Here is a 14,755-nt window from a genome sequence, read left to right as displayed (position 1 = left end):
ATTTTCTACTCTATACAACCACAGACAGAATAAACCTTTAATGTGTCTCTCCACTTCTACGCACATCTAAACACACACTGACAGGCTGTATTGACTTGTCATGTCAGAAAAAGCAGAAAACAAGGCTGTGAGGAAATTGCGATGCAACATCATTAAATGTTTGGAGCCCATATCAGTGTAAGCTAAGCCAGCAGCTTCATTCAGTATTCATTACAGCTGGCTGGCACACAAAAAAGACACTGCAGGACAAATCAATTGGAGAAGAGTTAGAGAGAGAAAGAGAGAGAGGCAGAGACGGGGTTGTAGGAAATCCACAGTGTTTTGTTTAAATAGTGAGCAACGCGAGTGCAAAAACACCAGGGAGGGAATTGCAGATTATTGATGAGAAATAGATCACATCTCATCAATATACATGCAGTAACATCAGAAACACTCCCTCTAGGGTTAACACACATACATGTTCAACCTACAAATACGTACACATTCTTATAGGGCTGCAACTAATGATTATTTTCATTATCAATTGATCATATCAATCTATAAAATGTCAGAAAATAGTGAAGAAATTTCTTCAAATGTCTTGTTTTGTCTGATCAACAGTGAAAAATCCAAGTATACTCAGTCTGATATCATGCATGACATATGAAAGCTTCAAATCCTCAAATTTGAGAAGCAAATATTTGGAATTCCTGCTTAAAAAATTACTATAATGATTAGTCTTATCAAAATAGTTGCAAATTGATTTTCGACTAATCAATTAATCACCTACTCATAGCAGCTTTACATTCTTGTAAAACACACACATACACACACTGGGATGTATCCATTCCTTGAGTCAAGCTTGGTGAAATATTCATGCCTCTCTTTTTCACCTCTTTTTCAGCCCCACATACTACACTGTTGCTTGATTTATTATCAGTCTGAATTCTGAATTTTGATACTGTATATGGCAACAAACACATTTTTATAGTCCCAACAAAGCAGAGCCAACACAGAGAGTCTACATGCAGAGAACGATGAATGCACTGACTGCATTTATATGCATACAAGAAAACATCTACGAGTGTTTTGTTTACATGGTGCTTCAGAAACCAGGCCATTGCTGAAAGGCAGAGGCTAGTAAGATTACTTTAATGCATATAAACGCTGTCTTTGATTGAGTGGTAACGACAATAGAAGAAGACAGTGTTGTCCATGTTTCTGCTTACATCTGATATTGGATACTGCAATTATCAAAATAGCATGTTGAAATAAATTATCATACTTGTACCCAACAGGTAAGCACCATCAGAGATTTCCATGCTCTGTTAAACTGCAGCTACTGTACATTTCCTCCATCACATTTATGTTGTTCCCACGTCAACCACATAATCTATTCAGTGCAGACACTCATGTCATCAAGGGTAGTTGTAAACAAAGGTACTATGACAGTTGTGAATATTGAGCATCTTAATTTACTGAATCAAAATAGGTGAATTAGCTTTTTTTTCCTTTGGTGTACTGATAATGACAATTTAAAACCTTATCTTTAAGGTTAGACTGAGTGCAAGCAAAGAAAACAGAAATAACTGATTAACTGAAACTGAGTGATCACTGAAAAAGGGCAAGAACGTGACAGCAAACACTTAAATAGAATAGAAGAACATCATTGTTACGTCCACTGACTTTCTCCTGGCCTCTTTTTGGAAGAGAGCTGTCTCTGTATGTTTCAGGTCTGCCACGCCCCTCTCTGCATGCTTAGGTCACCCACACCTGAACTTCATCTGATCGTCAGTGGAGCTGTATATCAACAGCTGAACCAGTGCTTCTTGTCATTTGGCCACTGAGCTGCTTGTTGGGCTGGTGCTGTTGAGTTTTTTTGCTGTTCATACTCTGTGTTGCTGGTAGCACTTTGATACAGCTCTAGTTACCCTTTGTGTAGCTTGTAGGTAATTTTCTGGAAGCCTTGTAGGGGTTCTCTGCCATTTATTTTGTTATCCTTTTTCTCCTGTTTTGTGGTTAGCTAGGGAGCTTAGCACTGCCTTTCTTTTCAATTCTGTAGACCAAGTGAGACTTTATTTTCTAGTTAGTGTGGGGTTTTGTTGGTTGTTTTGGCCTTAGAGAACTTGACGCCTTATTTGCTTCCTTTTTTTTTGCTATTTTAGTCAGTTTATCTCTGTTAATCATCCTTTTTTCTTGTTGTTAATAAATGGTATTCTTTGTTACACTTTGAAAGTGTTTCAGCAGCCTTTTCTTGCCATTTTTGCAAAGGATTTTCGTTAACCTGGTTATGTTACTCCCTGTGTTCCCCGAGATATTAGAGGTCATAACAATGATATTTAGATCTGAATCACTTCCACTCAAATGTCTGATAGTCAGCTTTTACAAAAATGTTCTTGATTTGCCCTCTGCAGTAGAAAAACCATGTCTGTAAATCCTAATAATGAAATTTACAAGTGCCTTGACCAAAGGTGCCATTCAAAGTCTAAACAGTGGAGGGTGCTGTTGAGCAATAGAACTGGGTTCTGGAGGAAAAGAAATCTACTTCTTCTGCTAAACTATACAAAAATGATTATGGTAAATTATGTGATAAAGTCATATCTTGGTTTAAGAACATAGCTTCTCAGCCTTAACTGATAAAACTTGTGTACATAGTGTATATTTAAGTCTGAAAATCAAAAGTGTGTCTGAAATACGTGTTTGATATACTGTATATTTAAAATATATCTCTACTCAAGATAAATGATGAGTATATGTGAAGTTTTACTGTCAAAACAAGTGAATACAGATGTGTACAAAATGAGGGAAAGAACAAAAGTAAATGAATTGTTGTTTTGATAAATTTGATTGAATAAACACTTAAAGGACTTCTTGTTTAGGGTACACGGTTATATGGTCACACCTACTGTGTGACAGGTGGCCTGCCGTTTTGACGAAGTGTAAATTAAGACATAAAATCATCAGCTTTGGGGGATATTCAGTACAATAAAGTACAACTCATCTGTCCCACCAGTAGTCCTGGTACAGATCCAGAAAGCATGACTCACCAGCATCTTAACCTTTTCTTGCTCTTCATGGGCCTTCCCTTTCTCGATGAGCAGGGCAGGGGTCAGATCATCCAGGCCTGTGGTAACAGCAGTCTCTCTCTCCCTCTGGGCCAGTCTCGCCAACTGCTCCTGCACCAGGGCCTGCTGACGCTCAAAGCTGAAGTAGAGCAAGATGAGAACTGTTTTAACCTTTGAAGCCGAGCAAGATGAGAACATTTTTAACCTTTGGCCCTCGATCTATCCAGTGAAAGTTTGCTAAACATGCAAGTTATTGTTCACACAGAGATACACCCAATAGCGTCAGAGAGATATTGGTTTCTGTAGGTCAACAGCAACATCAATATTTCTGAGGTGCAGCTACATGTAACCTATACATTTTTTTCTTCATTATTATGGTAGTGACCATGTGGAAATGCCCAAAACAACATTTAGCCTTGGGGTTATTATGAAAAAACTACAGAAGTATTAAGTCAAGAGCATCCTATACAATATAATTTAATCAAACAACATCATAAAATATGGCCAAAGAAATAACCATAAACACTGTCATATATTCTCAACAGTTATCAGCTTCACAAAAAGAATATTAATTGCAGGGCTATTGTATTAGGTTGCTTCTGCTGCAGTATCCAAGAATTTAAACCACTGACATATTTGCCAAGCAACTGCAGACGGGTGACAAATTAAAGGAAAAACCAATACAGGTCTGAATGCTTCACCCCTGCAGTGAGGGGATCTGGTGGCTCTGTTATGCTGTGGGTGGCATTTTGCTGGCATGGTTTGGGTCTGCTTGTCCCATTAGAGGGAAGGGTCACTGCAAATCAATACAAAGTCATTCTGAGTGATCAACTTTATCTTATGATGAAACATTTCTATCCTGATGGGAGTGGTCTCTTCAAAGATGACAATGCCCCAATCCACAGGGCACGAGGGGTCACTGAATGGTTTGATGAGTATGAAAATGATGTGAATCATATGCTATGACCTTCACAGTCACCAGATCTCAACCCAGTTGAACATCTATGGGAGATTTTGGACTGACGTGTTAGACAGCGCTCTCCACCACCATCATCAAAACACCAAATGAGAGAATATCGTTTTGAAGAATGATGTTCATCCCTCCAGAAGAGTTGGTTGGTTGGTTGTTGTTGGTTTATCCTTTAATTTTTCACCTGTCTGTATATTTATAACTCTCTGAAAAACTACATAGACCCTCATCATGAGGGATTACATTACAGAGGTTTGGTGCTAATAACACTGATCAAAGTATAATAATATACTGTATATTATGTCTAACAGATTCCCAGGAAACAGCATTGCAGTGAGAGGGGATCAGTATATGTAGAGGCTCAACATAGTATATGGGCATTCCAGCAGCATAGCAGCATGTCTATACAGACAGAGTAAATCTGCAGAGGCATTGTTGAAAGGTCACTCGGCATGTATATGTTCACCATAAACACTGTACATTAGCATCAAGTGTCTGTCACTTCCACTGGCTATAAGCTGACTGTGTCAACACAGAAGGCTCAATTTAAATATATGAAAACATATATTATGATCATAATTTTTGCACTCTACTATTTACCAAGCTGAAGTTGGAATAAAGTTAATGGATATCTCTGGGAAGGGCAAATTCCAAGTGAGCAGGAATGACACGCTATTATAAAAAAAACTACATGCCAAATTATAGCAGGTCCCTCTCCAAATATAGATGGAATACAACAAAGAGGGAAAGTGAGTTTATTACTACAGGGTCTGCTCTATGTTCTGAAATACACACATTAAACCTTGACGTTATGAGCACCTACTTTTTGCGCATTTCCTCATGTATTTCTGTAGATGAGGGTCCTGCTGAAATCAAATAGGATAAACATCAGTACTACTAGCAATTACAACACAGCACACTTCCTCTTACAGTGGATCAGTTTGCAGAATGGAGTGACAAGAGCAACAAATGGTTACACGTAGATGAAGAATAAATAAGCTCTGGCCAATCAGGTTCCTTGTGGGCGGGACAACTGTCCTGCAAATATATCTATTCTAAGTGGCCAAAAATAGCACCTCTTTTTATATACATTATTATATAGCTAATATATTTGAGCAACACATTAAGGAAGCTCCAAACATGCACTCTCTGCGACTGTGTTTAAATATTTAAATAAATGTGTTCACATCATAGACTGTATAAGGTTCACATACTGCAAATGACACAGTTTATATTTACTATATTCTGTCCTTTTTATAATGAACAATCTGAAAAAGACACACAGCAGTTGTCTTGACCTTTACCCTTCATACTGTTCTAATCAGTCACTACACTGTATGAGGACATGTTTGCTGACACAGTGGGCCTCCCAATGGGACCTCTGTGGGAACGGAAAAGTCTTTGACTGGGACGTACTTGGTGGTGGAGGTTTTTTACTGTCCAGCTGAGATGGTGGCGGCTTGTCACTGTCAGACCCCTGAGATTCCCTCATCCGCCGGAGCACATCCTCTGAAAGCTAAACAGGAATGTGGGAATAAACACTTAAACACACATATACACATGGAAGCCCTTTGGTGTGAATACAGGACAGTTGTGTGCCTTGACAAGCATCAGATAAAAGTTTAATGGTCAAAGAGTCTACAGTATCATCCCGCCTGCAGACGTGCCCTTGAGCAAGTCCCTTACTTGCCTATCAGCTCCAGATGTGCTGCTGTACAGCTGTGCCTAAGCTCCGTTACCTTACTGAATAGTGACAAAAGATTATATGCCTAGATGAAACAAAACACATTATTATTTATCCGACTCTGTCACATGTCCTGGTGGACACACTTGCAAAGTGTGTGTTCATGAAACTGTCTCAAGTTTTGTGACGTTCCCCTCCTTGTATAGTCGCTGATATAGCAAATCTGGCTAACATTTAGCGGTAGGGGACGTTTCGCCTGCATGTACATGTTATAGGATGAGGGTCTAGTTACACTGCATTATGGCTGTCTGGTCCACATGTCCAAGCTGCATTTTATAACTGGAGAGAGGGGGGTATGACCGGGGTTCATTTGAGGACACAGGACCTGTCAGCTTTTCAGCGCACCTCAGCCCGACACCACCGCAAAAGCCCACTAGCTAACCATTATTAGCCTTATGACTAATGAAATAATTCAAACGTTGGCTCTGAATTGTCACAATAATACGATAACGTTGCGTTATATCTACCTTCACTCCTTCAATTACTGTGACCTTCTCGTTTTCGTCCAGTCCGAATGACACTTTCCTCGCCGTGCTTCCATTTCCTCCCATTTTGACCAGCTGTTCTTTCTCACCTGATTAGAAACAATAATAAAAACCCTTTCTTGTCTTGTCTTGTGTTGTGACAGGGAGACATTCATGAGTTAGCGGCTGGAGTCGCCGCCACAGCGACCGGTGGTTAAAATACTACAATAAAGGTCATTCTGACGCTGCAGTATCCTTAAAGCTCATTGGTCGGATGAAATAATTCGAACCCAATGACACTGAGAAGTGTATCATGAGTGGAGAAGGGATACATGGGAAATGTAGTGAAGTTGTAGTCTAGCCAATATGAATTCTCGACTTGTACAGCTTTTCTAAATAATAAATATAGGGAAAGTTAAATCCTTGATATATAGGTGCAGAATTAGTGAGGAAATGTACTGTATTAGAAAAAGCCCTAAATGTAGTCACCAAGTAGAAATGTAGTACCAAAACACACCATGATGTGGCATCTAATCCCCCCCAAAACACACACAAAGCCCAGAGACAAACAGGTATGTTTATGGTTTATTCTGTATGTCATGAAATGCTCAGCACATCGCATTAATAGGGCCTGAATATTATACAATCAATGCACTTAAATAAAAAGGCAATTAACAGATCATTTGCAAAATGAATTCACCATTCAACATCTTGTGTATCAAGAGAATGGATAGTAAATCCATAACAATGCACCTTGGGAACTCATGTCATAAAACTGCAAACTGATTTTCCAACCTCTACTCTAGCTGCAAGTAATACAGCAGTGTTCACCAGCACTCAAATCTGAATATAAAATACTTCAAGAGTCAAGCAAATACTGATCCTTACTGTGTTGTTGATTTATAATGATGAAAAAATAAATGTAATCCTGCAGTGTATTTCACACATACAGGTTACCACTATATATGAATACTACTTGCTTAAATAGAGTGATCCTTTACCAAATGTATAGAATTTCCAGGGGAAAATACACTATAGAATATTTCCAAGGTAGATATAAGCAAATTTGATGTGAAGTATGATTTTGTTGTAATACCCTGAGGTATGACAAGAATTGATTTCAGGAGTTGAACCACAAAGCTAACAACCCAAGCTTAAAACTGATCTGAAGGGAGTTTTATCCTTGATACTATTTTAAAATTACACATTTTAAACATACTGTAGTTGCCTGAGCCTCTCTTGCTCAGTTGAAGAAGCTGAACATTTGTATACGATAAAAGTAAATCAATACCATCATTTGATGCAATAAAACTGAGCAACATTGTTTATGATCCATATTCATGACCTGTAATAACATCTGTGAAAACTCTGAACACCAAAATAAAAAAGTTAGCAGCAAATTAAAAGCTGAAAATTGTTACAGCAACCATTCTGCAGCAAGCAAAAACTGAACAAGGTAGGTAGATATGAAATGAGGGCATGTCTAATTTGGAATACACGTAAAAAGGTTTCTGCATATTTGTTGTTCAAATCACATGTTTTCAGAAGAAGGAATGATTAATCAGGTATGAAAAATTAAAGAAAAGGTCCAAATTAAATAAAATGAGGAAACAAATGACAAGTAGAGAGCTTATGGCTAAGAGGCAATTTGAGAACTGCTGATGAGTCAGCAGAGAGCCTTACAGATGATTTTGTGATCTTAAACATGGAATGTCTTCCCAAGGAATTTCCTTTTCATATTGCAGTAACACACATCACACTCAAGCCTTTCACTTGATAACAAGAGGGACAGCACTTATTTCAGAAGACAAAGCATACCTATCAAAATGAATTAGCACAAGTTCTTTCCCTCTATAGAGAGGCACGGTGATTCAGTACAAACTGATTAACCAGTAGGGTCATAAATCTAATACAAAGCAGCAGATAAAGTTTGTTGAGATGTTATTACTCAAAGCCATAAGAGGGAATGTACAGCTGTTAAGTTGTCATCAAAAGATTGTTAGACTTTAAATACTTGGGTTTTTAAAATGGGGCTAAAACTTCATCATTGAGGATTGAGCAGTTGATGCTGGAAGCTGGAATGACAGAAAACGCGCGGAGACGAGTCAGCAAGCGCTCCCACATTAAAGAGTGGTGAAACCGGATCAATATGGAGTCTGTAGGGCCCACGGTGAGGAACAGTACTCCTAGTGTGGAGCTACAGCAGCAGTGCACTCTGGCAACAGTGTTACAAAAGCAGTTGCTAAATTCACAGTTCTCCAGATAATTGGCTAGAAAAGGTCTCTCCTTATGTGTCCACTTCTAAACTTATCCTGGCCTCATAGAAAGACCAAGATTACCTTTCCTGTGTCCAACTCCTCTGTTCTGGATTTCTTTATTGGCCATCTCCTCTGATCCTACCCAACACACTACCTTCACACACAAATGTAAAGTCCAACCCGTATAACCTTCTCTCTTCTTCCATCCTCCTCTACAAGGACTCAGGCATTGACAGGTCTCCAGCGGTCAGCTTCAATGCTGTTAATGCTGCTGGACCCATAGGGTCCGGAGGCAACATCATCTAGGTATGCTCCAACCATACCAGCGTTGCCAGGACCAGACCCATCAATCTGGGTGGAGGAGTAGTACAGACCCTGGTCAGTCAGCTCCTTGCGGCCAAGAGTTGTAGCAACGGTTGGGGGAAGGTGGACGTCACTTTCATCTGGCTCATCCACCTGTGACTTGTATGAGAACAGGATCTTGGGTTCTGAACTGTGGGAGAGAATGAAGTAGTGAAATAAAGGAGGAGATGGGATCAAATGGGGTTAAAAAAAAATGTTTCAACTATATTCTTTATATTTTGTATGATTCTTCTTACTTACCCAAAAAAGCCTTTGAGGAATGTGACATAAATGAGCGGAGCAAAGGCTGAGAAGTACAGGAAGGTGGTGACATCCACACAGCTGGTTCAGAAAAGACAAAATAAAGACACAAAATAATCACACACTGTGTAATTAGTTGCATTAACAGTTACAGAGCATATGGAGATTATCAGCTTCAGTAGATACAGAAGGCACAGTCAATAGGTTTTTGCTAAAAGTACAACTCATCCCCATAGGAAACATTTTATGTTCTCACCGTTTCCCACCCTAAACTTCACTGAACTTTATTGCAACCACCAACACAGTGAGTCATCTCCCTTGTTGCAACTCAGCCAAAAAATGCAATTACAAGGAGGTTTTAAAAACAGCCACCCAGCTCAAAATCCAGGACATTTTTCTAAGATTGTGCAGCACAACTAAATGCTTTACAGCCACAGCTTCTCTGAATTCAGAAGTCTTACCCAACATTATTTTTTTCTTCCTACAATACTCATATAGGAGGCTATGTTTACTCAATATTTTAATGATGCAATCATGAAAATCATATTATATCCATAGATCTGTGATAAATATGAACACTGTTGCTACTACAGACTGTTGTCATGGGATTATACTGACCAGAGTCCCTCTATTATTTCAGCACACAGCAGAGCACTGCCCAGGCCCTGGACAAGGTTCAGTAAAGACAGGATGGCAGCATACACGTAGAAACTCCTCTTAGCTGCACAGAGGAAGCAAAACAAAGATTAATGGACAATTATATGGCATCATGCAGTGGTAAATATTACATTAGAAAGTGCAGCACATCCTCATGGGTATGAATTTTCCCTTTCATAATTACGTGAAACATACAGTTTACCTTTGAATTTGTTTTGATCTAATTTCTGAAATCTTGAAACTTACATGGCAGAGATATCCTCTCCCTCAGTGGAGTTTTGGGCAAGATCACAATCAAAGAGTACACCTATTAAAAAAAAAGGATTCCATTATCATTCAAACATTACTCATCAGTGATCAGTTATTTGTCTAGTATTAGTTTTACATTTTTCTTCTCATATTGCAGCTGTCATATACTGTAGGTACTGCTTACTGACCAGAAAGAAGAAGCAGGAGCTGGCCAACCAGAAGTGCCGTCCTCCGTGACCGTAGATGTTGAAGTCCTCAGCAGACAGGTGACTGTCTGGATACAGGATCTCTAGCGTGCCCTGGAATAACGCATTATCAAGTTCAAATACATTTCCTACCCTTTTGTTGTCCTCATCATATATCCAACAGAGTCTAAAACATTATTTAGGATTATTTTTTAAATCCTTGACCTCTGTCATTACCTGTGTGATGGAGTAGGCCAGAGCTAGCACAGCAGTAATGGCCAGCACACGCTTTATACTGGACTTGCTCTCCAGGTGACCTAATAACATTTAAAACAGATGCATCATGTGAAAACAAACCACATTGGTAAAAATACACTGTAAATGAGAACTGAAACCAATACAGAAAACTAACCAAAAGCCAGTCCCAAAATGATAACACTGAGCTCAATAGCCAGCAAGAAGAAACGGGTGATTTCCCACAGCACCTAAAGAGACGACAAACATCATGAGAATCCACTGTGGCAAAATAGACCGGCTGTGTTGTGTTCTAACACATATTGACCCAGAACATATGCATAGCTTTACAGATCAGGTCACACTCCAGAGCATTATGTAATAATCTGTATGTTTTTCTTCAAAAGTTCAGCCATGTCAGTAAGCTAAGGGAACAGCAGGCCCATCACTGTGAAGTCCATGGGGATCTGTCTGGTATGTGAAGAATCTCAGCCATGCCTTTCCTCTTAGACATGAAAGTCCTGTAAAGTCATGCTGAAGCTCTGGGTAGTACTTAATAAAAGACGCATCTGTGACAGAATATGGCAGCTGCTCCTAATTCGATAAGGGCACAGTATTGATTCTGCAAACTATAATCAGTCATGCACTACCTGTATATAAAAATCAACACTATACTGTTAGACTCCAAGATACCCAATTTCTTTTTGCAAAAAAAATAAATAAAATAATACTCAAACATGTTAGAAAGCAGTACATGAGAAAGGTATTTTCTGCTGCAGGGACACCATTCACTGTTGTTTACAGTAAACATGAATATCTTGTGACTTGTACAGCTCAGAATATGTTTCCAGTAACAGAAAGATTATTTCTTTTAAAAAAATACTGAGTCATACCTAGCAAAAAAACAAACAAACAAAAAAACAAAGCTGCAAAACAACAAAATGTTCATTCTACAAGAGATATTTTTATAACATGATTTTTACCTAGATCTTTGCATCACTGAATTGGGATGGGAAAAAAAAAAATCTGCTCAGATTAAATAAAATAAATAGTTAATTCACTATGTGTCGAGGTTTTATCTCTAAAATTATCTGACAAGTATATTCACATACTGTATAGAAAGTCAAAGTGAAAAATGTTTTTTTTATTCTGTTAACCAGATCATGATTAAAAATACAGGCCTGATGTGCATTACTCATGTAAACAAACATTTAACAACACCATCAGAAATTACTAATAACTTGTTGTCTGTTGTGTATCAAAATACCTCTCAATTAACTTGGCAGAAATAAGTTCTGAATTTTGGTTGTCATTACATTTGGATCACATTGTTTGTGCCCTTGATTTCCAATGAAAGGAATGAAACAACCCAACTCCCATTAATGTTACAAAATGTTTCTTACTTTGTCAATGATGGTGGCAGCACTGGATGCACTGACAGTCATAGACACTATGGCCCGGGTGATTCCAACTGCTGCTACAACAAAAACCTGAGAAATACACAGCATGTTATGAGTATATAAAACATTCTGCCTACTACAGATGATTTCCTACGATAGAATTAGAGAGAAAGTACAGCAGATAGCAACAATGCACTGATTAACACAGAGTGATAAACAACCTTGCAAGGCATCACGGGACTCTCCTTCAAGCAGAGTTAATGGGTATTAAAGTCACTGTTTGTTGTTAGGTTACCACCACTGGAATGGTAACCAAAATAGACAGATGCAGTAAATTTTGGAAACAAAAGAGTAAGCAGCTGCTGCAGAGACGGAACAGATTATAAAGCAGAACAGTAAACAAGAACAAAAAAAATATGAGTAAGTCATCTGACAAGATTGTTTGTCTTTGTTCTTGGATAAATATTGAAGTGAAAGGCATTAATAGGTGCATTACTCCCACAGCCTTTCAATGATCAATACTGCAGTGAAATCTCTACAGCCTAGAGGTTTTCTTCTGCCAGTTCAGAGACTGATTAGGATCAATGCATGATTATTCTGAAATTATTATATGAAACATTTCTGTTAAATGCTTAAATATTATAATGTCTGTAGTTTGTGTCCTACCAGCAGGTAAAAAGTGATGAAGATGGGACTAGAGGTGAGTCGAATCTTTGCCCTGGCTGAAGGCAGCTTCCACATCAGGAATACAAAGAAGGCCACATTAGGCACTAGCAGTAGAATATCCCAGTACCGCACCCTAAGACAGAAAGATGGATGTGAAGGGTATAATCACTTATAAACACTTATGTCATATCACAATATCACCTTATCCAAAATCTAAGACGATATCTAGTCTCATATCACAATATTGATATAGTATCGATATATATTGCCCAGCCCTACTGCAGATATTTTTGTGTAATCCATACAGATTTACTTTGCACGATTAGCACTCCTGTTTTCCATTTATAGTACTGTTACACTGTTATAAAACTGCCTCCTTTGTGGGTTTCAACAATCTATACTATGCTACTGATTACCTGGAGTTTCCAATGTCATCATACAGAACTTGTAGACATTTGTGAGGCTTGGTGACATTGGCTTCAGTATCAGTTTGCCAAGTTGGGAATGCTGATGTGTTCTCCAGTGGTGTAGGTGAAATGCTGCCATTGTATTGAGCAAACCTAACCACAGCAGTCACTGTGGCTAGCATGGTGTCAGGACCTGAGGGGAAAAATGTGATTTTATGTCAGATATTAACTGAAACCGATTCCTCACAATAGCTGAGGCAGACATTTTACTTCTCGTTCTTAAACTTTACAGGTTGTGAAGTATGCTTTATGAAGGGAAGTACTCCCTTTGGTTATGCAGAAAGTTACTGAATCCTTTATGAGAGCCTATTATAGGTGATGGTATGCTAGATCCAACACATAATCCATACGAGCACAACTAAACACTTGAGGAACTCAAAATACTGCCACTTCAGCAACAGAGATTTAAGACTATAAAAACGTGTACACCTGTGGTTTTATTGTACCAGCCACACTGCTTTCTCCACTTCAAGATAAACATTACGTAACGAGATTGGTTACTGTATAAGCCATGTGTGGAGGTAAGTTTAAATGCTACTAAATGTAACACTACTCTAATCCTGTTAACATTTACTAACGCCTACTCAACAGTAGACTCGGTACACAACTTGATTAGAGTAAACAACAATGACAAGAGGTCAGTTTTAAAAGCTTTCTTGCTGGAGTTAGCTTAAAATGTTTATGGGCACCTAGTTAATTATAAAGTAGCCTAGTCTAGACTTCCTTTATATGGTTTACCAGAATACGGTTTCGGTTAAGGGCAGTTTAGATAACTGCTAGCTGACACTGCTACTTAAGCTATAGCTGGCTAGCTGACGTCGAAAGATGGGTTATATTAAAATTACATTCTCTGAGCTTTCCTTAGAAACAAACACGGTAATAATGATAATGCTAGTGGTAAATAGGGCCAATTAAAATTAAGTACCACAGCTTAAAAGCCGACTTCCTTACGTTAGCATCAAAACAAACGTGATACTAGTGCAAGTGCAATGACGCCGACCTAACGCAAAGACAACTTCAACTGGTAAAAAAAAATTAACGTCTTACCGATTCAGAGGACTCGTATTCACGGGCACAATTGCTGTAAAATATTTTAGAATAAATACAAATTCAGCGCATGCTTTCACACGCTGTCATACACACTGAAGTCGACCAATAAATCGGTCACTAATTCGGGACATTGCTGTACTGCAGCTGGACTGTTTCGTTAAGAAATTTCCCCAGTGGTCAGCTGACATCTCACCAAACAAGCGGAACACATCTCGCGAGATGACAGTGTGACGTATTTGTTTTTTTGTTTTTTTTTTTCCTTCTAAGTGACGTTTCCCATGTTATTAATATGCAGTGGTGGAAGAAGTATTCAGATGTTTTACTTCTTAAGTAAAAGTACCAATACAACAAATGTACAAATACTCCCATACAGGTATAAGTCAGGTATGAAAAAAGTATATAAGTATTAGCAGCAAAATGTACTTAGAGTATTAAAGTAAAAGTACTCATTTCATTTGTTTGTTGTTGGTTTTTTTTTGTTTGTTTGTTTGTTTTTTGCTTTGTACTGTTTGTTGTTGTGCTGTTGTATGTTTTGATTATAATGAACTACGGATGCAAATTAGCTTCAAGCTAACTCCGGTGCAGTGCATCATTTATGCTTAATACTGCACACTGTCCTGTTCAATAAATCAATTCAAATCAATTTCCCTCTGACTGATATATCAATATATGTGACATCATTAGATTGTTAATGCCATCATTCTGTACAATGACTCCTCTGTGTCGGGAGAGGGGACTACTCTGACATTGTCCATCACATCTGT

At 38.4% G+C, this 14,755-nt stretch overlaps 2 protein-coding genes across 3 annotated transcripts in view; both read right to left on the bottom strand.

Annotated features, from left to right (window-relative positions):
* Positions 1-6,473, bottom strand: part of LOC122980696 (MICOS complex subunit mic25a-like) — a 57,969-nt gene extending 51,496 nt beyond the window's left edge. The window contains exons 1-4 of one of the 2 annotated variants that reach the window (XM_044348970.1): positions 6,226-6,473; positions 5,431-5,530; positions 4,838-4,880; positions 3,027-3,183 (exon numbers count right to left, since the gene is read on the bottom strand). In XM_044348970.1, the coding sequence (XP_044204905.1) occupies positions 3,027-3,183; positions 4,838-4,880; positions 5,431-5,530; positions 6,226-6,309 (384 nt within the window). In that variant the 5' untranslated portion in view covers positions 6,310-6,473. The remainder of the gene's footprint in view (positions 1-3,026; positions 3,184-4,837; positions 4,881-5,430; positions 5,531-6,225) is intronic. The other variant, XM_044348971.1, reaches the window with a different exon arrangement.
* Positions 6,474-6,794: 321 nt separating this feature from the next.
* tpra1 (transmembrane protein, adipocyte asscociated 1) lies at positions 6,795-14,183 on the bottom strand. The gene is made up of 11 exons (XM_044349638.1): positions 13,989-14,183; positions 12,891-13,074; positions 12,475-12,607; positions 11,812-11,898; positions 10,587-10,659; positions 10,412-10,491; positions 10,178-10,288; positions 9,987-10,047; positions 9,702-9,804; positions 9,084-9,164; positions 6,795-8,973 (listed from the first exon to the last, which is right to left on the bottom strand). Exons 2-11 carry the CDS (start codon positions 13,061-13,063, stop codon positions 8,703-8,705), a joined length of 1,173 nt encoding a protein of 390 aa, XP_044205573.1. The 5' UTR covers positions 13,064-13,074; positions 13,989-14,183; the 3' UTR covers positions 6,795-8,702.
* Between the last annotated feature and the right edge of the window lie 572 nt (positions 14,184-14,755).

The sequence above is a fragment of the Thunnus albacares genome, chromosome 4 (assembly GCF_914725855.1).
Source record: "Thunnus albacares chromosome 4, fThuAlb1.1, whole genome shotgun sequence".
Lineage (NCBI taxonomy): Eukaryota > Metazoa > Chordata > Actinopteri > Scombriformes > Scombridae > Thunnus > Thunnus albacares.
The sequence above is the reverse complement of the archived record's forward strand: the minus strand, read 5'-3'. Positions and strand labels throughout refer to the sequence as shown.